Source organism: Doryrhamphus excisus, linkage group LG1 (assembly GCF_037039965.1).
Source record: "Doryrhamphus excisus strain RoL-2023G ecotype Guam linkage group LG1, RoL_Dexc_Guam_v1.1, whole genome shotgun sequence".
NCBI lineage: Eukaryota > Metazoa > Chordata > Actinopteri > Syngnathiformes > Syngnathidae > Doryrhamphus > Doryrhamphus excisus.
Window position 1 is genome coordinate 26,627,839 of NC_136357.1, and position 23,432 is coordinate 26,651,270.

At 36.8% G+C, this 23,432-nt stretch overlaps 1 protein-coding gene and 1 long non-coding RNA gene across 2 annotated transcripts in view; one reads left to right on the forward strand and one right to left on the reverse strand.

Moving 5' to 3' along the window:
- The window catches only part of LOC131132636 (uncharacterized), a 38,972-nt gene that overhangs the window by 4,344 nt on the left and 11,196 nt on the right, over positions 1-23,432 (reverse strand). The window contains exons 3-7 of the long non-coding RNA XR_013627993.1: positions 23,226-23,284; positions 15,685-15,711; positions 12,091-12,229; positions 2,423-3,704; positions 1,587-1,660 (exon numbers count right to left, since the gene is read on the reverse strand). This is a non-coding gene — a long non-coding RNA (uncharacterized LOC131132636). The remainder of the gene's footprint in view (positions 1-1,586; positions 1,661-2,422; positions 3,705-12,090; positions 12,230-15,684; positions 15,712-23,225; positions 23,285-23,432) is intronic.
- LOC131132635 (homeobox protein aristaless-like 4) overlaps positions 3,151-23,432 on the forward strand; it is a 28,769-nt gene continuing 8,487 nt past the window's right edge. Inside the window, exons 1-2 of the mRNA XM_078792897.1 lie at positions 3,151-3,674; positions 19,282-19,586. Of these exons, the coding sequence (XP_078649023.1) occupies positions 3,377-3,674; positions 19,282-19,586 (603 nt within the window). The 5' untranslated portion in view covers positions 3,151-3,376. The remainder of the gene's footprint in view (positions 3,675-19,281; positions 19,587-23,432) is intronic.

The window sequence follows — 23,432 nt, forward strand, 5'->3', positions numbered from 1 at the left end:
TACTAGCTAGCGCGTTGTAAACAATAAATAATAGAAGTGAAAGGCGATCATAGGCATGTTATTTCATGTCTAATAAACAGGTTTTCTAAAATATAATTATTATTCATCAAAACATATTGAAAGACACACTAAACACTACATAATATTACCTTGTCTGACATGATTCAGAGTGAAAAGTACTTCTCCCATCAGGTGTGGAAGTGGTAAGTTTTTGGCTTCTTAAATTTAATAAATGAAATAAATTAGAGGCTAACTGTTTATGTTACTAGCTAGCGGCTGCCTCGAGTCCCTTCAGCAATGCGTTGTAAACAATAAATAATAGTAGTGAAAGGCGACCATAGGCGTGTTATTTCATGTCTAATAAACAGGTTTTCTAAAATATAATTATTATTCATCAAAACATATTGAAAGACACACTAAACACTACATAATATTACCTTGTCTGACATGATTCAGAGTGAAAAATAGTTCGCCTCCCATCAGGTGTGGAAGTGGTAAGTTTTTGGCTTCTTAAGTTTAATAAATGAAATAAATTAGAGGCTAACTGTTTATGTTACTAGCTAGCGGCTGCCTCGAGTCCCTTCAGCAATGATTTGTAAACAATAAATAATAGGAGTGAAAGGCGACCATAGGCGTGTTATTTCATGTCTAATAAACAGGTTTTCTAAAATATAATTATTATTCATCAAAACATATTGAAAGACACACTAAACACTACATAATATTACCTTGTCTGACATGATTCAGAGTGAAAAATAGTTCTCCTCCCATCATGTGTGGAAGTGGTAAGTTTTTGGATTCTTAAATTTAATAAATGAAATGAATTAGAGGCTAACTGTTTATGTTACTAGCTAGCGGCTGCCTCGAGTCCCTTCAGCAATGATTTGTAAACAATAAATAATAGGAGTGAAAGGCGACCATAGGCGTGTTATTTCATGTCTAATAAACAGGTTTTCTAAAATATAATTATTATTCATCAAAACATATTGAAAGACACAATAAAACACTACATAATATTACCTTGTCTGACATGATTCAGAGTGAAAAATAGTTCGCCTCCCATCATGTGTGGAAGTGGTAAGTTTTTGGCTTCTTAAGTTTAATAAATGAAATAAATTAGAGGCTAACTGTTAGGTTACAAGCTAGCAGCTGCCTCGAGTCCCTTCAGCAATGCGTTGTAAACAATAATACTGATATTTTCCTGAAACTTAACTATATCATGTTTATATATCCATTTCTAACGGCTAGGATTAAATGAGTCATATGATGTTTGTACATTATTTAGGTGACATGCTAGTTAAATACGAAAGGTTGATGTGTTGGAAGGTACTGACGTTGTGATTCACTAAGGTCATCGAATGGATCACAACTGGCCTGTTCAGCTCTCGAGCTGTCATATTTACGGGCAGAGAATGAATCAGCATAATTCAGAGTAATTCAATATTTTCTTGAGTGTATTAGTTGTATTTTATCATCCATTGTGTATAGTAGCTGAGTATGCGTCATGGTGTGGTGGAGCAGGACTATTTGATCATTTCCAGAACATCTAAATGGATTGAAAACTAGAAGGAGATCTTCATCCGAACCTGGTCAGAAGTCCATAAACACTTTTTCATGGTGCCTGGCAGCTTTTCTTTCCCCACGGTTGTTCATCTCTACCCTGAATTTGCAGCACAGAAATAATAATGTTATGAAAAGCACATGCATAAGTGGTAGCAACATAAGAGTCAATAAAACCAACTTCAAACCAGGAAGTCCCGATCTGATCACGTGATGGGAAGTGGAGCTCGATTTGTGTGTATGTAGTTAGCCTGAAAGCTAATATTAACATAAATGAACACAAGAGTGAGTTACACTGAACAAAAGGTGTACGATATAACTCACACAACTCTAATAATGGCATGAAAAACGAACTCAAACTCGGAACGTCACGAGCTGATCACGTGATAGGAAGTGGAGCTCGATATGTGTGTATGTAGTTAGCCTGAAAGCTAATATTAGCATTAATGAACACAAGAGTGAGTTACACTGAACAAAAGGTGTACGATATAACTAACACAGCTCTAATAATGGCATGAAAAACGAACGCACACTCGGAACGTCACAAGCTAATCACGTGATAGGAAGTGGCGCTCGATATGTGTGTATGTAGTTAGCCTGACAGCTAATATTAGCATTAATAAACACAGGAGTTACACTGCACAAAAAGCGTACGCTATAACTCACACAGCTCTAATAATGCCATGAAAAACCAACTCAAACCAGGAAGTCCCGAGCTGATCACGTGATAGGAAGTGGCGCTCGATATGCGTGTATGTAGTTAGCTGAAAGCTAATGCTAGCATTAATGAACACAAGAGTTACACTGAACAAAAGGCGTACGATATAACTCACACAACTCTAATAATTGCATAAAACCTCACCTTTATGGTTAACTTGGGGAAACAAGGACTCCAGGGGACTCGGAAGAACATGAAAGGTAACATCTGCCCACACAGCGTCGTCGGAGCCATAAACAACGTAGCAGCACACTACTACGGTGCGTTTACTGACAGCAGAACACAGTGGGACAAAACCATGCCCAAAGCCAAATAGTATCATAGCCGCACGAATTACACAAAACGTATTAAATTATGAGATTTCTAACAAATAAAGTAAATAAAATAAAAAATAAGGGACATTCTGTATGTGTTTGTTTGATCTTCTTTGTTATGTATGTATTATATAAGAATAGGATAAAAATCTAATGACTCGGAATTGGAAAAAAACGGATTTCGTCAGTTTTTACAAAGAAATACCTAAGGAAATACTTTCTATTACCGGAGGCTCTTGTGCATATTTTATGATTTTTTTTTTACTACAAAAACATTTTTATTTTATGACTCCTATGATTCCAAACGGACATAAAACAAAGCAGTATATGTTTAGGAATGCAAACAAATGAAGTCATTGTCCGTGAATGCAGCATCTGGGATGAAGCATGAAATTGTGTTCCGGTGTTCGCCGTCCATCACTCGCTCATTTATCTCCACGCGCAGTGAATGTCACGTGTCACGTCCTTATTGGCAAACTTTTTTTTTTTTTTTTTGCAGCACTTTGCTCCTAAATAAGCGGCCTCGGTAGTCCACGTCACGAACACTTGGCAGAGGTCTCCACCGAGACGGGAGGTCATCCTGATCCTGATCCTGATCCTGATCCTCATCCCTTTGTCAGACCCAGACCCGAGGGGGTGTTTGCTCAAAGACACAAAACGTCTGAATGGTTTTATAAGCAAAACCAGCTGCGGCGGGTCCGTGCGTGATTGCGTGTGCGTGAAAAGGGGTGTGCAAAAAAAAAAAAAGAGAGAGAGAAAGTTTTCACTTTTTTTTTTGGAAGGCATGGACTCGGAGACTTGCAGTCCGTACAGCGACATGACCTCCATGGACGCGTTTTACAGTCCTCCTGCAGCGCAAGGTCGGGACCAGCAGGAGGACCACTTGAGGACTGAGTCCAAATACAAAGGTCACGCGTACGGAGGAGACAAGTCCCGGAGCCCCTTCCCGCAGGAGTGCCACTCGCTGGATGCCGGACAGGCTGCTTTCAGTAAATTCCACCTCTTCATGCACCGGTCCTCCTGCAGGACGCCTCCCCGGGAAGGAGAGGAGCGGCACGGCTCAGAGATCGTCTCCTGCTACGGTGAGTGGCCTTCACGACGCGTCGTTTTTCCTAAAAAAAAAAAAAAAAAAAACATCATAATCATTGAAAAGTTGCTGAAACTTTTTTTTGGAAATCGAATTACCGCTCATTTAATGCGACAATCTGCGTTAATCACATCGAAATTGAATAATCGGGTCTTCGGAGCCTGCATGGCGTTTTTCGGCCTTAGTGGCTCCACTTGGATTTGGTGGCCATGTAACGGCCCACCGGGGAAATTAACTATATTTAAAAATAAAAAAGAGATAATTCATAAATAAAATAAAATAAAATAAAACACTAAGTGGAAATGACACGTCATGAAATTTTATTTTGAATTTTATTATTGTCATTATTATTATTACTATTATTATTTTTCATATGATTTCCTGAAATGATACAGGTAAGGACACCAAACAGTTGAATGATGTAAAAAGCTATTTTTATTAAAAATAAAAAGAGAATTCATAAATAAAATAAAACAAAATAAAATAAAACACTAAGTAGAAATGACACATCATGAAATTTTATTTGGAATTTTTTTTTAGCAATTTGTCATATTATTATTATTATTATTACTATTATTATTTTTCATATGATTTCCTGAAATGATACAGTTAGGGACACCAAACTGTTGAATGATGTAAAAAGCTCCACGCTTCAAAAGGAGCAGGAAGAATCAGAGTTTATTTCATCCTATTAGAAAAAAAGTGTAATAATCATAACTTGTTCAGTAATAATACAATAAATACAAAGTTGATATTAGAAATGTAGAAATAAAAAAAAAATAATGCAGAATGTTGACCTCTTGATACGAATAATAACACAAAGTTCATCCTGAAAAGTCAAAAGAAAAGAGAATAAATGAATATATTTATGTCACATTCATTTTTCTATATTTTTCAATATCTATAATGTCATAAGAGGAGAGGTGGAATTCTTATTTTATTTTGATGACCAGACATTCATTCAGCAAAGTAGTAAAATATGCAGAATTTACAGTCGGGGGAAAAAATTCAATTAAAGATGCACCTGAATGGGAGAACCCCAATCGGTGTCCAAAGTGCGGCCCGGGAGGCGATTTGTGGCATGCGTCATGTTAGAAATAAAAATAAAAATGAATAAAGGAAGAAAAAAAACAGAATGAGTGACAGAATACTAATGATTGCTAATAATACAACGCTTGTGTAAAAAAAAAAAAAAAAAAAAAAAAAAAAATATATATATATATATATATATATACCACCCCCCCCCCCACCCCCCAGCCGTTATCATGTATTTGAGTCACCGGGCGATACTGCAAATGTTGGTATCAGTCTAGTACCAAGTACATACGGAGCAGTACACTTTGTTGCCTTTCATTTGTTGATCATCATATTTATAAACAATGTACGCATCAATAGAATAATATGCAGTATATGATATATACTGTATAGATATAGAAATACGAGGGATGTCCGATATTGGCTGTTTTTTTTTTTTTGCCAAAAAATGATATACCGATTATCGGATATCAACATCAGCATTTTTAAAATATTGTTTTTTGTGATGGAGAAAAAAAAATCTGATACCGATATCAACTGATATTGTCCAAATTGTCAATTTCCGATATCAACATCAGCATTTTAAAAATATCGGTTTTCATGATGGAGAAAAAAAATCTGATACCGATATCAACTGATATTGTCCAATTGTCAATTTCCGATACCGATATCAACATCAAAATTTTTTAAATATTGGTTTTCATGATCAAGAAAAAAAAATCTGATACCGATATTAACTGATATTGTCCAATTTACAATACCGATATCAACATCAGCATTGTGAAAATAGCGGTTTTCATGATGGAGAAAAAATCTGATACTGATGTCAACCGATATTGTCAAATTGTCAATACCGATATCAACATTTTAAAAATATTGTTTTTTATGATGGAGAAAAAAATCTGATACTGATATCAACCGATACTGTCCAATTTCCAATACCGATATCAACATCAGCATTTTAAAAATATCTGTTTTAATGATGCAGAAAAAAATCTGATACCAATATCAACCGATATTGTCCAATTTCCAATACCGATATCAACATTTTAAAAATATTGTTTTTTATGATGGAGAAAAAAATCTGATACCGATATCAACCGATATTGTCCAATTTCCAATACTGATATCAACATCAGCATTTTAAAAATATCGTTTATTATGATGGAGAAAAAAAAATCAGATACCAATATCTACCGATATTGTCAAATTGTCAATTTCCGATACCGATATCAACATCAACATTTTTTAAATATTGGTTTTCATGATCAAGAAAAAAAAATCTGATACCGATATTAACTGATATTGTCCAATTTACAATACCGATATCAACATCAGCATTGTGAAAATAGCGGTTTTCATGATGGAGAAAAAAAATCTGATACCGATATCAACCGATATTGTCAAATTGTCAATACCGATATCAACATTTTAAAAATATTGTTTTTTATGATGGAGAAAAAAATCTGATACTGATATCAACCGATACTGTCCAATTTCCAATACCGATATCAACATCAGCATTTTAAAAATATCTGTTTTAATGATGCAGAAAAAAATCTGATACCAATATCAACCGATATTGTCCAATTTCCAATACCGATATCAACATTTTAAAAATATTGTTTTTTATGATGGAGAAAAAAATCTGATACCGATATCAACCGATATTGTCCAATTTCCAATACCGATATCAACATCAGCATTTTAAAAATATCTGTTTTAATGATGGAGAAAAAATCTGATACCAATATCAACCAATATTGTCCAATTTCCAATACCGATATCAAAATTTTAAAAATATAGTTTTTTATGATGGAGAAAAAAATCTGATACCGATATCAACCGATATTGTCCAATTTCCAATACTGATATCAATGTCAGCATTTAAAAAATATTGTTTTTCATGATGTAGGAAAAAATCTGATACCGATATCAACCGATATTGTCCAATTTCCAATACCGATATCAACATCAACATTTTAAAAAATATCAGTTTTTATGATGGAGAAAAAAAATCAGATACCAACATCAATCGATATTGTCAAATTGTCAATTTCCGATACCGATATCAACATCAGCATCTTTAAAATATCGGTTTTCATGATGGAGAAAAAAATCTGATACCGATATCAACCGATATTGCATTTTATGCTGATTATCGGTAACCGATAATTATGGGCCATCCCTAATAAATCCAACAATAGACGGCAGTGTAACAATAATTGAATATTTTTAGTATCAGCGGTGGGTGGAAGTCTTGCATGGAAGGGGGTCTCATGGGAGGATTCCCAGTCCTGACAGCATCCCCCACCCCACCCCACCCTGCCGCCCACCCCCGACCCCCAGCCCCACGTCTTTGTGATCCTCCAGAGATAACAGGTTTCCTTGTTTGATGTGTCCGTGTCTCCCTTCGGCGTGTGACCTTTAGCTTCCCGTCTCATCTGTTTGGCGGGGGCGGGGGGGGAAGACGGGTGGGGGGGGGGGGGGCGCCCCCCCCACGCACCCACACCAGAGAAAATCCATTTGAGGCCTTGTAATGTCAGCACGCGGTTCTTTGCAACACCCGGGCTCCGGTTGGACCATGCAGTATGGTACTGGGATAGTACTGCAGTATTTTCATGACAATATCTGTACTGTGTATTCCATGTGTTCCGTCTTTCCCGTTTTTTTCTACACTAACGGAAAAATCTAAAGATTCCAAGAATCTGTGCTGTTTTTTGTTTCATGTTTTTCTATTTTTACAATATAACGCGAGCTCCTAAATGCAACCTGCGGACCGCAAATGGCCCCGAGGCCACACTTTGGGCACCCACGGTGTACAGCGACCGCTCGCTATTTCGCAATTCATATACGTACATATCGTACATATGTATGTATGTACGTACATATGTATGTATGTACGTATATATATGTATGTACGTACGTATGTACGTACGTATATATATGTATGTACGTATGTATGTACGTACGTATATATATGTATGTACGTATGTATGTACGTACGTATATATATGTATGTACGTATGTATGTACGTACGTATATATATGTATGTACGTACGTATATATATGTATGTACGTACGTATATGTATGTATGTATGTACGTACGTATATGTATGTATGTACGTACGTATATGTATGTATGTACGTACGTATATGTATGTATGTATGTACGTATATGTATGTATGTATGTACGTATATGTATGTATGTACGTATATATATGTATGTACGTATATATATGTATGTACGTATATATATGTACGTACGTATATATATGTACGTACGTATGTATGTACGTATATACGTATGTACGTATATACGTATGTACGTATATACGTATGTACGTATATACGTATGTACGTATATACGTATGTACGTATATATGTATGTACGTATATATGTATGTACGTATATACGTATGTACGTGTATGTATGTATATATGTATATGTATGTAATATATATTTTTTGTTTTTATTTTATAATACATAAATTCTTATGAGACATTTTTGAATTAATAATTTTAAAATAATTAAAATTTGTATGAATATAAATATGTTTAATATACATATGTAAATATATTTACTTTTTAAATACATGAATTTGTAATTTTTTGTACATAAAAAAGAATAAATTAATAATAAAGAAATTAACTATATTAAAAATGTAAAAAAAATATATATAATATAGCTAAAAATATTAAAAAAAATAATGTTAAAATAAAATACATATATATAGTTTAGTGAATAGATTCTACATTCTAACATGACTCGTGTACGCGTTTCCATTTTATAGTCGATATTCTTCGGCACTAAGTAGCTGTGTTATTTGGAAGAGTGGATTATTTTTATATGGCATTTTTTCCACAGACAACGGCCAACCAGGTTCCACAGGCAATGTTTTACAAGACAGATACTGCAAAAATGCATAAAAACAGCACAGGTTGTACAATTCTAACAATCAGTCCAAAAGACTGTAAAATAGAAAGCTAATAAAATACAAAGGGGTCTTCCATGGCGGGAAAGATTTCTACTTTAATATTTGTGCTACTAAAATGACATCATAATATCGCAATATTCTCATAAAATTGTGACGTCTCGCTTACTATTTTAATTTTTTTTTGGTTAAAATTTGTACATTTGTGTTAGTTTTTTTTTAAATTTCCAACTATTTCCAATTTGCAAATTTTAGCATGCTAGCAATGCTAACATGTTACTGTTAGCATGCTAACACCTAGCATGATCGTGCTCATATAAGTGTCTACCCATGAAAACGACGAGAACTGCTACTATGTTAATGTTACATACTCAACGCAATGCTAACATGCTAGCATAAACATGCTAACACTAACCATGATAACGGTGTTTCTATATGTGTCTATTAATTAATGTAATGATGAAATTAAATTATCATTTATTTATTATTATTATTAGTCTTATTTGAGTCTAGTATTATTGTATTATTGTGTAATTCTATGTTTTATATATATTTTTTATTTTATTTTATTTTATCTTACATACATTCTAATGAGAAGTTTTTGAATTAATAATTTTTAAATAATTAATAATTTTTAATAATTAATGTGTATGAATATAAATATATAAGAATAATAATTTAATAATATTTAATATATTTAATTTAATTAACTTTTTTAAATACATGAATTTATACATTTTTGTACATAAAAATAATAAAGAAATTAACTACATAAAAAATGTAAAAAATATAAAATATAGCTAAAAATATAAAAAAAATAAAAATAAATAAATATAATATATATAATATAAATATAAAAAATATATATATATATTTTGTAATTTTGACATGCATTATTCACAGGCCACATAAAACGACATGGCGGGTCGAACCAGGCCCCCAGGCCTTGCGTTTGACCCCATGACCCATACTTTTTGTCATCATAAACGGGTTGCGCCATCCCGAAAGTCGAGCGTTTAGTCGATGGTTGTTGTGAAAGATTGTTATTTTTTTCTAAGTCCGTTTCACGGCAAAACGTATCTTCGGAAGCACGCCTGCGTAGGAACAACAAAATGTTCTGGCAAAATGTCCCGCCCCCACTCCGATGGAATGTTGTGCTCCAATCAGAGCAGTAAAAAAAAAAAAAAAAAAGACAAGATGAAGGATGTCGGCGGTTGCTTCAGCGGGTGAGGGAAGCGTTGGAAGGGAGACAAGGGTGAGGGCGGGGGGGGGGGGTGCGAAGAAGGGGAAAAAGTGATTTATCAGCCTTGGACTTCACGGATTCTTTTGGCGGTCCATGAACGTGACACGGCCTGCTGAGATAGATCATCTCTGCTCCGTCAGCAGAGCTGCGTTTCAAAGTGAGCATCGCACATGGTCGCCTTTAGTTAAAAAAAAAACACAAAAAAAAAATGATAATTGTGCTGGTGAGACACTTGAACGATCTCCGGATCACGCTTAAAGTTGACAGCAGGTCAATCGTCTCCTCGCTCGTCCACAAAAGTGACTGAATACCTTTTTAATCAGGATTTTAACTAATATTTTTTTAACTTTTCTGATGTTTTTATCTTTTTAGTCCTATTTTATGCTCTTGGTCTTCAGCTTTTAACTCCAGTGTTATGTTTTTAGTCCTATTTTATGCTCTTGGTCTTCAGCTTTTAACTCCAGTGTTATGTTTTTAGTCCTATTTTATGCTCTTGGTCTGCAGCTTTTAACTCCAGTGTTATGTTTTTATCTTTTTAGTCCTATTTTATGCTCTTGGTCTTCAGCTTTTAACTCCAGTGTTATGTTTTGAGTCCTATTTTATGCTCTTGGTCTTCAGCTTTTAACTCCAGTGTTATGTTTTGAGTCCTATTTTATGCTCTTGGTCTTCAGCTTTTAACTCCAGTGTTGTGTTTTTTATCTTTTTAGTCCTATTTTATGCTCTTGGTCTTCAGCTTTTAACTCCAGTGTTATGTTTTTAGTCCTATTTTATGTTCTTGGTCTTCAGCTTTTAATGCCAGTGTTATGTTTTTATCTTTTTAGTTCTATTTTATGCTCTTCGTCTTCAGCTTTTAACTCCAGTGTTATGTTTTTATCTTTTCAGTCCTATTTTATGCTCTTAGTCTTCAGCTTTTAACTCCAGTGTTATGTTTTTTTTAATCTTTTTAGTCCTATTTTATGCTCTTGGTCTTCAGCTTTTAACTCCAGTGTTATGTTTTTATCTTTTTAGTCCTATTTTATGTTCTTAGTCTTCAGCTTTTAACTCAAGTGTTATGTTTTTATCTTTTTAGTCCTATTTTATGCTCTTAGTCTTCAGCTTTTAACTCCAGTGTTATGTTTTTATCTTTTTAGTCCTATTTTATGTTCTTAGTCTTCAGCTTTTAACTCAAGTGTTATGTTTTTATCTTTTTAGTCCTATTTTATGCTCTTCGTCTTCAGCTTTTAACTTATGTTTTTATCTTTTCAGTCCTATTTTATGCTCTTATTCTTCAGCTTTTAACTCCAGTGTTATGTTTTTTTTAATCTTTTTAGTCCTATTTTATGCTCTTGGTCTTCAGCTTTTAACTCCAGTGTTATGTTTTTATCTTTTTAGTCCTATTTTATGTTCTTAGTCTTCAGCTTTTAACTCAAGTGTTATGTTTTTATCTTTTTAGTCCTATTTTATGCTCTTAGTCTTCAGCTTTTAACTCCAGTGTTATGTTTTTATCTTTTTAGTCCTATTTTATGTTCTTAGTCTTCAGCTTTTAACTCAAGTGTTATGTTTTTATCTTTTTAGTCCTATTTTATGCTCTTCGTCTTCAGCTTTTAACTTATGTTTTTATCTTTTCAGTCCTATTTTATGCTCTTAGTCTTCAGCTTTTAACTCCAGTGTTATGTTTTTTTTAATCTTTTTATTCCTATTTTATGCTCTTGGTCTTCAGCTTTTAACTCCAGTGTTATGTTTTTATCTTTTTAGTCCTATTTTATGCTCTTGGTCTTCAGCTTTTAACTCCAGTGTTTCCTCAGGGGGGCTGTGTCGGGTCTGCTGAGGGGGTGCCATCTTTGGGTCCCTTCGACCCGGCCGACTGGGGATTCCTCCCTTTAATGTGGGGGTCCGCCCGTCTGTCGAAGTCGGGGGGGCCGGGTGCTGGTCCCCAAATAAAGTTGATTTGATTTGAATAGCAGTTTGTGGTTGCACGAGTCGGCACCGTGTTCACGTAATATACGGCAGATGCTCGACGTCTACGTCCACCTGCAGCACCGTTCCCCTCGCAAAGCCTCGCCCCCCCCAAGACCGTAAAACAACCCCCTAAAGACCAAGAAGGCATTCTTTCCTTCCACGTTTACTGTCCTGGAGGCTACTCAAACCTTCACTCTTGTCTTCGGTGGTTCGATCCTACTTTGTTAAAAAAGTACAATGAGGAAAAATAACGTTACCTTAGTTACAGGTGACAGTGCACAGAATCCATGACCCCCTCCCCTCCGAGGATTCATTAGCATTCAGATGGTTGCCATAGTCAAGCAATCGGGTGATGGCTTTCCTTTTCTTTGGCGCACCACCACTTGGGAGCAGACCCTGTGCGTAGACATTTTAGAAGTCACGTGCTCAAGCCAGAAAAAAAGTCATGAAATTATTATTATTTGTGAACTATGTACATTTAAAAACTTGTAATAATGTAATGTAATAAAATGTAAAAAAATTAATATACAAATACATATATGAAGTTAGAATGTTCAAGACAAAAATAATTCATAAAATCATTATTATATATTATATAAATATAAATTATAATAAATTATTATATTTTTTGTAGTTTATTATTATTATTATTATTATTAATACATTTACTGTAAACATATAATACGCATTATATGCTGATACTATTATTACTATTATGATTATTATTATTAATAATAATTATTATTAATTATATTTATTATTATGTTATTATATTATTATATTATGTTATTATTATTAATTATATTTATTATTATATTATAAAATATCCCCCCCAAAAAAAATTATAAAAGCAACAAAACAGGAAAAACAAGCCAAAAAAGTGTTCAAATTCATACCAATAAGAATTTTTTTTTTCTGAAAAAAATCATTTTTCAGTAGGGTGTTCAAAGTGCGTCCCGTGGTTGTTTTTTCTTTCATTGGCCCTCGGCACTTTCTAAAAATACCATTCAAAAAGCAAACCTTAAAAAAATGAAAGGGAAGAAAGATGAGCAGTCATTTCATAAGAATACATTTTTAATTAAAAAATTAAAATTGTTTTTTTTTTTTTTTAATATATTTTTTTTAAGTCGCAAGATAAACAAAACAAAAACCTAAATTTGGGCAAAATAAATGTGTGATTTTTTTTCCAGCTAAATCATAATAAAATAATTGTTTTATGAATATTATAAGAATACTAAAAACATAAAAACCCAGCAATATTTGAGTGTTTTGGATCCCCATCTGTATTTATGTACGTAACCGTCAGCGTCTGCATGGACCATCCCAGTCCAAGCCCAGATTTTGATGCGATGAATGGTTGCTTCCGGCCGTGTGACTCAGAGCAGAAGCCGAGGTTTGTCACGGTAACGCTTTGGTGCAACATATGCTGCCTCTCACACAAGAATTTTGGATGCGTATTTCAACCAAGCCGAGGATAGGCTCCAGCGAACATGTGACCCTGAACGCCGTCATGCATGGACGCATGGCTTCCGCTGGCTTCCACAAAGCGCTCTGCCGTTTTTAAAGGACCTATCGTAAGAATGCGAGTTCAAGATCCTCTGTCACAGGAGAGGTCTGAGGTCTTTCTTTTAAGAACCTACAGCAAAAACGCTAGTCCAAGATCCTCTACGTGACCAGGGGACTCTGATGTTTTTTTAAGAACCTACAGCAAAAATGCTAGTCCAAGATCCTCTACGTGACCAGGGGACTCTAATGTTTTTTTTAAGGACCGACTGCAAAAACGCTAGTCCAAGATACTCTACATGACCTGGGGACTCTGATGTTTTTTTTAAGGACAGACAGCAAAAACGCTAGTCCAAGATCCTCTACGTGACCAGGGGACTCTGATGTTTTTCTTAAGAACCTACAGCAAAAACGCTAGTCCAAGATCCTCTACGTGACCAGGGGACTCTGATGTTTTTTTAAGAACCTACAGCAAAAATGCTAGTCCAAGATCCTCTACGTGACCAGGGGACTCTGATGTTTTTTTAAGGACAGACAGCAAAAACGCTAGTCCAAGATCCTCTACGTGACCAGGGGACTCTGATGTTTTTTTAAGGACTGACTGCAAAAAAGCTAGTCCAAGATCCTCTACGTGACCAGGGGACTGACTGCAAAAACGCTAGTCCAAGAGCCTCTACATGACCAGGGGACTCTTATGTTTTTTTAAGGACAGACAGCAAAAACGCTAGTCCAAGATCCTCTACGTGACCAGGGGACTCTGATGTTTTTTTAAGGTTTGACTGCAAAAATGCCAGTTCAAGATCCTCTATGTGACCAGGGGACTGACAGCAAAAACGCTAGTCCAAGAGCCTCGACATGACCAGGGGACTCTGATGTTTTTTAAAGGACAGACAGCAAAAACGCTAGTCCAAGATCCTCTACGTGACCAGGGGACTCTGATGTTTTTTTAAGGATTGACTGCAAAAATGCCAGTCCAAGAGCCTCAACGTGACCAGGGTCCAAGATCCTCTATGTAACATTCATGCTTTGCTCTTTAAACTTACAAAATACGCTAGTCAAAAATCCTCTTTATGACAGGATGTTTTTTTAAGGACCTCATCCAAAAATGCTAGTCCAAGATCCATGCTTTGCTCTTTAGACTTACAAAATACGCTAGTCAAAGATCCTCCGTATGACAGGATTTTTTAAAGAACCTAACCTAATCCAATCCTAGTCCAAGATCCTCTATGTGACCAGGGGACTCTGATGTTTTTTTTAAGGACCGACTGCAAAAGTGCTAGTCCAAGAGCCTCTACAGGACTCGGATGTTTTTTTTAAGGATAGACAGCAAAAACGCTAGTCCAAGATCCTCTACGTCACCATGGGACTCTGATGTTTTTTTAAGGACCGACTGCAAAAATGCTAGTCCAAGAGCCTCAACGTGACCAGGGGAGTCTGATGTTTTTTTTAAGGACCGACTGCAAAAATTCTAGTCCAAGAGCCTCTACAGGACTCGGATGTTTTTTTTAAGGACAGACAGCAAAAACGCTAGTCCAAGATCCTCTACGTCACCATGGGACTCTGATGTTTTTTTTAAGGACCGACTGCAAAAATGCTAGTCCAAGAGCCTCTACAGGACTCGGATGTTTTTTTTTTTAAGGACAAACAGCAAAAACGCTAGTCCAAGATCCTCTACGTCACCATGGGACTCTGATTTTTTTTAAGGACCAACTGCAAAAATGCTAGTCCAAGATCCTCTATGTCACCAGGGGACTCTGATGGTTTTTTTTTAAGGACAGACCGCAAAAATGCTAGTCCAAGAGCCTCTACAGGACTCGGATGTTTTTTTTTAAGGACAAACAGCAAAAACGCTCTACGTCACCATGGGACTCTTATGTTTTTTTAAGGACCGACTGCAAAAATGCTAGTCCAAGAGCCTCTACAGGACTCGGATGTTTTTTTTAAGGACAGACAGCAAAAACGCTAGTCCAAGATCCTCTACGTCACCATGGGACTCTGATGGTTTTTTTTAAGGACAGACAGCAAAAACGCTAGTCCAAGATCCTCTAGGGGGATAAATAAAAAAAAAGATATGGTGTCCAATCATCACGATCGTTAGGTAAAAGGCCCCAGTGAGGCGTTTAAGTGTCAACTATGGATGATTATAACGGACACTATGATTGACGAGCACAGATCTGTCTGAGTGTTTTGGGTGCAGCAATGACAGCAAGTGAGTGTGTTTACTTTTCGGTTGCCAGAAAACGACGTCTGTACAAATGAATGGTGACAGGTCAGGTGACGCCCTGCAAAAAAAAAATCCATACTGCCATTTTACAGCATGTCATATCCAACCAACAGAGTGTCCTTACCTCAGTGCATCACATGACATAAATGATCTATGAAGCAGTCGTGGACCCATCCAGCCAGCCATCCAGCCACCCAGCCCCCATCCATCACGGATCACGCATGCAGACAGAAAAAAAAAATAAATCATATTCATCTTCGGTGCCAACATATTTCGCAAGTGAAAACCAAGAAATGCATTTGCTCCACCCTGTCATAATCCCGCCATTGAATTATGGGTCAGACCACGTTGCCAAGCGACTGTCATTTTAATGGAAAACGTTTGGATGCCGCCAATGGTGGTAAAGTTTAGCTCTGACATGTGAATGTACTCCTCAAAACCGCTAAGAGCTGCAAGACGCCACACTTATGGCTTCAGATTGGTGCGTCGTCGTCCTCGTGTTCTCTTATTTTGGGCAATAGCAGCGTAAATGCGACTATAGGGGTGCTATTTTATGTCTAGAGGGCTCTAATAATGTTAAGAAAATGTATTTACAAGGTTATAAAAAAGTTTTTTTTAATGTGTAATTTCTCTTATGTCTACTATTTTGGGTAATAGGAGCGTAAATGCGACTATAGGGGTGTTATTTTATGTCTAGAGAGCTCTAATTTTGAAAAAAGAAATATTTTGAACAGCTTTTCTATGTCTCATTTTTATTGTTATGTCCTCTATATTGGGTAATAGGAGTGTAACCGTGACTATAGGGGTGTTATTTTATGTCTAGAGGGCTCTAATAATGTTAAGAAAATGTATTTAGTTTATAAACAAGTTTTTTTTTAATGTCTCATTTTCCTTATTATGTCTACTATATTGGGTAATAGGAGTGTAACCGTGACTATAGGGGTATTATTTTATGTCTAGGGGGCTCTAATAATGTTAAGAAAATGTATTTAGTTTAAGTAAGTTTTTTAATGTCTCATTTTCCTTATTATGTCTACTATTTTGGGTAATAGGAGCGTAAATGCAACTATAGGGGTGTTATTTTATGTCTAGAGGGCTCTAATTTTGAAAAAAGAAATATTTTGAACAGCTTTTCTATGTCTCATTTTTATTGTTATGTCTACTATGTTGGGTAATAGGAGTGTAACCGTGACTATAGGGGTGTTATTTTATGTCTAGAGGGCTCTAATGTTAAGAAAATGTATTTAGAAGGTTATAAACAAGTTTTTTAATGTCTCATTTCTCTTATGTCTACTATTTTGGGTAATAGGAGCGTAAATGCGACTATAGGGGTGTTATTTTATGTCTAGAGGGCTCTAATAATGTTAAGAAAATGTATTTAGTTTAAGTAAGTTTTTTAATGTCTCATTTTCCTTATTATGTCTACTATTTTGGTTAATAGGAGCGTAAATGCGACTATAGGGGTGTTATTTTATGTCTAGAGGGCTCTAATTTTGAAAAAAGAAATATTTTGAACAGCTTTTCTATGTCTCATTTTTATTGTTATGTCTACTATGTTGGGTAATAGGAGTGTAACCGTGACTATAGGGGTGTTATTTTATGTCTAGAGGGCTCTAATGTTAAGAAAATGTATTTAGAAGGTTATAAACAAGTTTTTTTAATGTCTCATTTCTCTTATATCTACTATTTTGGGTAATAGGAGCGTAAATGCGACTATAGGGGTGTTATTTTATGTCTAGAGGGCTCTAATAATGTTAAGAAAATGTATTTAGTTTAAGTAAGTTTTTAATGTATCATTTCTCTTATGTTTACTATATTGGGTAATAGGAGTGTAACCGTAACTATAGGGGTGTTATTTTATGTTTAGAGGGCTCTAATTTTAAAAGAAAATATTTTGAACAGCGTTTCTATGTTTAATTTCTCTTGTTATGTCTACTATTTTGGGTAATAGGAGAGTAAATGTGACTATAGGGGTGCTATTTTATGTCTAGTGGGCTCTAATATTAAGAAAATGTATTTAGAAGGTTATAAACAAGTTTTTGTAATGTCTCATGTCTCTTATGTCTACTATTTTGGGTAATAGGAGACTATAGGGGTGTTATTTTATGTCTAGAGGGCTCTAATTTTAAAAGAAAATATTTTTAACTGCTTTTCTATGTCTCAGTTTTCTTGTTATGTCTACTATATTGGGTAATAGGAGTGTAACCGTGACTATAGGGGTGTTATTTTCTGTCTACAGGGCTCTAATAATGTTAAGAAAATGTATTTAGTTTATAAACAAGTTTTTTTTAATGTCTCATTTTCCTTATTATGTCTACTACAGTATATTGGGTAATAGGAGTGTAACCGTGACTATAGGGGTGTTATTTTATGTCTACAGGGCTCGAATTTTAAAAGAAAATACTATTTTGAACAGCTTTTCTATGTCTCATTTCTCTTATTATGTCTACTACTTTGGGTAATGGGAGCATAAATGCGACTATAGGGGTGTTATTTTATGTCTAGAGGGCTCTAACTTTAAAAGAAAATATTTTGAACAGCGTTTCTATGTCTAATTTCTCTTGTTATGTCTACTATTTTGGGTAATATGATCGTAAATGTGACTATAGGGGTGTTATTTTATGTCTAGAGGGCTCTAATTTTGAAAAAGGAAATATTTTGAACAGCTTTTCTATGTCTCATTTCTCTTACGTGTACAATTTTGGTAATCGGAGCATAAATGCGACTATAGGGGTGCTATTTTATGTCTAGAGGGCTCTAATAATGTTAAGAAAATGTATTTAGAAGGTTATAAACAAGTTTTTTTTATGTCTCATTTCTCTTATGTCTACTTTTTTGGGTAATATGAGTGTAAATTTACTATAGGGGTGTTAGTTTATGTCTAGAGGGCTCTAATTTTGAAATAAAATATTTTGAACAGCTTTTCTTTTTTGTGTAATGGGAGTGTAAATCTGACTATAGGGGTGCTATTTTATGTCTAGTGGGCTCTAATGCTAAGAAAATGTATATAGGTTATAAACAAGTTTTTTATGTCTCATTTTCCTTATTAAGTCTACTATTTTGGGTAATAGGAGTGTAACCATGACTATAGGGGTGTTATTTCATATCTAGAGGGCTCTAATTTTAAAAGAAAATATTTTGAACAGCTTTTCTATGTCTCATTTCTCTTATTATGTCTACTATTTTGGGTAATGGGAGAGTAAATGCAACTATAGGGGTGTTATTTTATGTCTAGAGGGCTCTAATAATGTTAAGAAAATGTATTTAGGTTATAAACAAGTTTTTTAATATGTCATTTTCCTTATCATGTCTACTACATTGGGTAATAGGAGTGTAACCGTGACTATAGGGGTGTTAGTTTATGTCTATTATTCTATTCTTGAAAAATTACTGCAGTTTTTCCCCACTTTTGCTGTGTTTTTTTTTACATTTCTTCTTAAATTATGTTTTTAAAATATGCTATAAGCCAATAAAAAAACAACTGTGGGCTAAAATAACCATTGGGCCGCAGTTTGGATAGCATAGTGCCAGATTTTTTTTCTCTTAGTATTTTTTGGCTTTTACGCAAAATTTTCATTTCTACTGTTGTTTTTTTTTTCTTGTAATTATAACTTTATTCTGGTAACATTCTAACTTTATCCACAATTTTTTTTTTTTTAATTACAATTGTATTCATTGTTTTTTTTTGTTTTTTTTAATGCTTCATCTCTCCGTCTTCCAGGTAAAGAGACTTCCAATCTACCGGACTCGGACTTGACTCCACTCTCGGACCATTTAACGATGGAGGCCAGCTACCAGGGTGTGAAGACGGCGTCTGATAGGCCGACGGGCGGCGACTTGGCCAGCCCGCACGACAAAGGCGACGGCGGCGAGAGCAACAAGGGCAAGAAGAGGCGCAACCGCACCACCTTCACCAGCTACCAGCTGGAAGAGCTGGAGAAGGTCTTCCAGAAGACTCACTACCCCGACGTTTACGCCCGCGAGCAGCTGGCACTCAGGACCGACCTGACGGAAGCTCGCGTGCAGGTAAGTTTTGACATCGGAAAAGTACTACATACTTTACTAAATACTTTATAGTACACGCTCTGGACTGACTGCAAAAATGCTAGTCCAAGAGCCTCTATGTGACCGGGGACTCTGATGTTTTTTTAAGAACCTACAGCAAAAACCCTAGTCCAAGATCCTCTACGTGACCAGGGGACTGCAAAAATGCTAGTCCAAGAGCCTCAATGTGACCAGGGGACTCTGATGTTTTTTTAAGGACAGGCAGCAAAAATGCTAGTCCAAGATCCTCTACGTGACCAGGGGACTCTGATGTTTTTTAAAAGGACAGACTGCAAAAATGCTAGTCCAAGATCCTCAACGTGACCAGGGGCCTCTGATGTTTTTTTAAAGGACCGACTGCAAAAATGTTAGTCCAAGATCCTCTACGTGACCAGAGGACTCTGATGTTTTTTAAAAAGACAGACTGCAAAAATGCTAGTCCAAGATCCTCTACGTGACCAGGGGACTCTGATGTTTTTTTAAGGACCGACTGCAAAAATGCTAGTCCAAGAGCCTCTATATGACCAGGGGACTCTGATGTGTTTTTAAGGACAGGCAGCAAAAATGCTAGTCCAAGATCCTCTACGTGACCAGAGGACTCTGATGTGTTTTTAAGGACAGACTGCAAAAACGCTAGTCCAAGATCCTCTACGTGACCAGAGGACTCTGATGTTTTTTTAAGGACCGACTGCAAAAATGCTAGTCCAAGAGCCTCTATATGACCAGGGGACTCTGATGTGTTTTTAAGGACAGGCAGCAAAAATGCTAGTCCAAGATCCTCTACGTGACCAGAGGACTCTGATGTTTTTTTAAAGGACCGACTGCAAAAATGTTAGTCCAAGAGCCTCAACGTGACCAGGGTCCAAGATCCTCTATGTAACATTCATGCTTTGCTCTTTAAACTTACAAAATACGCTAGTCAAAGATCCTCCGTATGACCGGATGTTTGTTAAGGACCTCATCCAAAAATGCTAGTCCAAGATCCATGCTTTGCTCTTTAGACTTACAAAATACGCTAGTCAAAGATCCTTTGTATGACAGGATGGTTTTTTTAAGGACCTAACTTAATCCAAAAATGCTAGTCCAAGAACCTATATGTGACAGTAAAGGGCCTACTTAAAAAAACTACCCCGACGGAAGCTCGCGTGCAGGTAAGTTTTGACATCAGAAAAGTACTACATACTTTACTAAATACTTTATAGTACACGCTACATACAATTCCAAAAAGGTGGTTCCTTCAACATCTGCAGCCCTGCACTGATAACGTCACTCACAGCAAAAGGCGAGACATGAATCTGGAGATGTGGGAGTGGGGGAGGCCATGGGGGGGTGAGGGGGCGGGGTGGCGGATGGGGGGGGGGGGTTGAAGGGCTGCCTGGGCCTCACATGTTGTGTTTTTGGAGAGAGCACACTTTCATCAGCGCATGAGGAGATGAGCTCAACTCTGCCGTGTTTTGATGGCGATCAGCGGCACGTCGGTAAACATCCTTTCCCTGAACGCCGCCGGGTCAGCCCCGGGTTTGCACCCCCACCCCCCTCAACCCCCGAGACCGCAACGTCACCATTTTGGCCCCCTGTTGTGGCGCACACAACCTTAGGTGGGGACACTTTTGGAAAAGCTAAGAACCAACTTCTCCTTTAACTGTTCTTATTTTCTCAAAGAACATTTTACTTCACTAAATGGTTAAAAATGTATGCTATGCTAGTCAAAGATCCTCTATGTGACAGAAGCGCTCTGCCGTTTTTAAAGGACCTATCTCAAGAATGCGAGTTCAAGATCCTCTGTCACAGGAGAGGTCTGAGGTCTTTTTTTTAAGGACAGACAGCAAAAATGCTAGTCCAAGATCCTCTATGTGACCAGGGGACTCTGATGTTTTTTTAAGAACCTACAGCAAAAACGCTAGTCCAAGATCCTCTATGTGACCAGGGGACTCTGATGTTTTTTTTAAGAACCTACAGCAAAAACGCTAGTCCAAGATTCTCTACATGACCAGGGAACTCTGATGTTTTTTTTAAGGGCCGACTGCAAAAATGATAGTCCAAGATCCTCTACGTGACCAAGGGACTGCAAAAATGCTAGTCCAAGAGCCTCTATGTGACCAGGGGACTCTGATGTTTTTTTAAGGACAGACAGCAAAAATGCTAGTCCAAGATCCTCAACGTGACCAGGGGACTCTTGATTTTTTTTAAAGGACCGACTGCAAAAATGCTAGTCCAAGATCCTCAACATGACCAGGGGACTCTGATGTTTTTTTAAAGGACCGACTGCAAAAATGCTAGTCCAAGATCCTCAACATGACCAGGGGACTCTGATGTTTTTTTAAGGACTGACTGCAAAAATGCTAGTCCAAGATACTCTACGTGACCAGGGGACTCTGATGTTTTTTTAAGGACAGACAGCAAAAATGCTAGTCCAAGATCCTCTACGTGACCAGGGGACTCTTGATTTTTTTTAAAGACTGACTGCAAAAACGCTAGTCCAAGATCCTCTACGTGACCAGGGGACTCTGATGTTTTTTTAAGGACAGACAGCAAAAATGCTAGTCCAAGATCCTCAACATGACCAGGGGACTCTGATGTGTTTTTAAGGACAGACAGCAAAAATGCTAGTCCAAGATCCTCAACATGACCAGGGGACTCTGATGTGTTTTTAAGGACAGACAGCAAAAATGCTAGTCCAAGATCCTCAACATGACCAGGGGACTCTGATGTGTTTTTAAGGACAGACAGCAAAAATGCTAGTCCAAGATTTTCTGTGACAGGAATGCACCGTTGTTTTTAAGCTTTAATGCTAGCCCAAGATCCTCTGTCACAGGAGATGTCTGAAGTTTTTAAGGAACGTACACCAATAACGGCAGTCCAAGAGCCTCTGTCACAGAAGAGGTCTGAGGCTTTGCTCTTTAAACTTACAAAATACGCTAGTCAAAGATCCTCCGTATGACCGGATGTTTTTTTTAAGGACCTAATCCAAAAAATGCTAGTCCAAGATCCTCTATGTAACAGTCATGCTTTGCTCTTTAAACTTACAAAATACGCTAGTCAAAGATCCTCTGTATGACAGGATCCTTTTTAAGGACCTCATCCAAAAATACTAGTCCAAGATCCATGCTTTGCTCTTTAGACTTACAAAATACGCTAGTCAAAGATCCTCCGTATGACAGGATGTTTTTTTTAAGGACCTAACTTAATCCAATAATGCTAGTCCAAGACCCTATATGTGACAGTAAAGGGCCTACTAAAAAAAAAAAAACTAGTCCAAGATCCCCTGCATGAGAGGAGTCGGAGTGCTGTAATATTTTTGAAGCACCTACTCCAAAAACGGCATACAAAGATCTCGTATGTGACAGTACGGCTCTGCTGTTTTTAAGTCCGTACCGCAAAAAGGGAAAGTCAAAGATCCTGTATGCGAGAGGAGCTTTTGAAGCCAAGCCGGGCAGGCAATGGAAGGAGGCTTAAGACTTAAGCCGCTGGATTGCGTGTGTTTTTCTTTCATTAACATCCTGTCCAGACAAGAATGTGTCCCCGCTGTGGTCTCCCGGGTTGAGGTGTGAAACCCTGCCCCAAGAGCCCCCCCCCCCCCCCCCCCCCCCCGAGTGAGGTAGAAGTCATACTTCAGCCCACCTTTTGCTCCAACTCGTGAAACGTCCAAACGGCGAGACGAGGGTCACATGATCCAGGATCTGGAGGAGTGAAAAGACAGGAAGCGTTAGAAATCAGCGAAGGTCGGCGTGAGACTCACGCAACCGTCGAGCCGCCTCAGACGGGAACGCAGCTTTACAACCTTCGGCGTTCCCCCTGCGGCGCTCTTAAACACTCACGTTAAAAAGA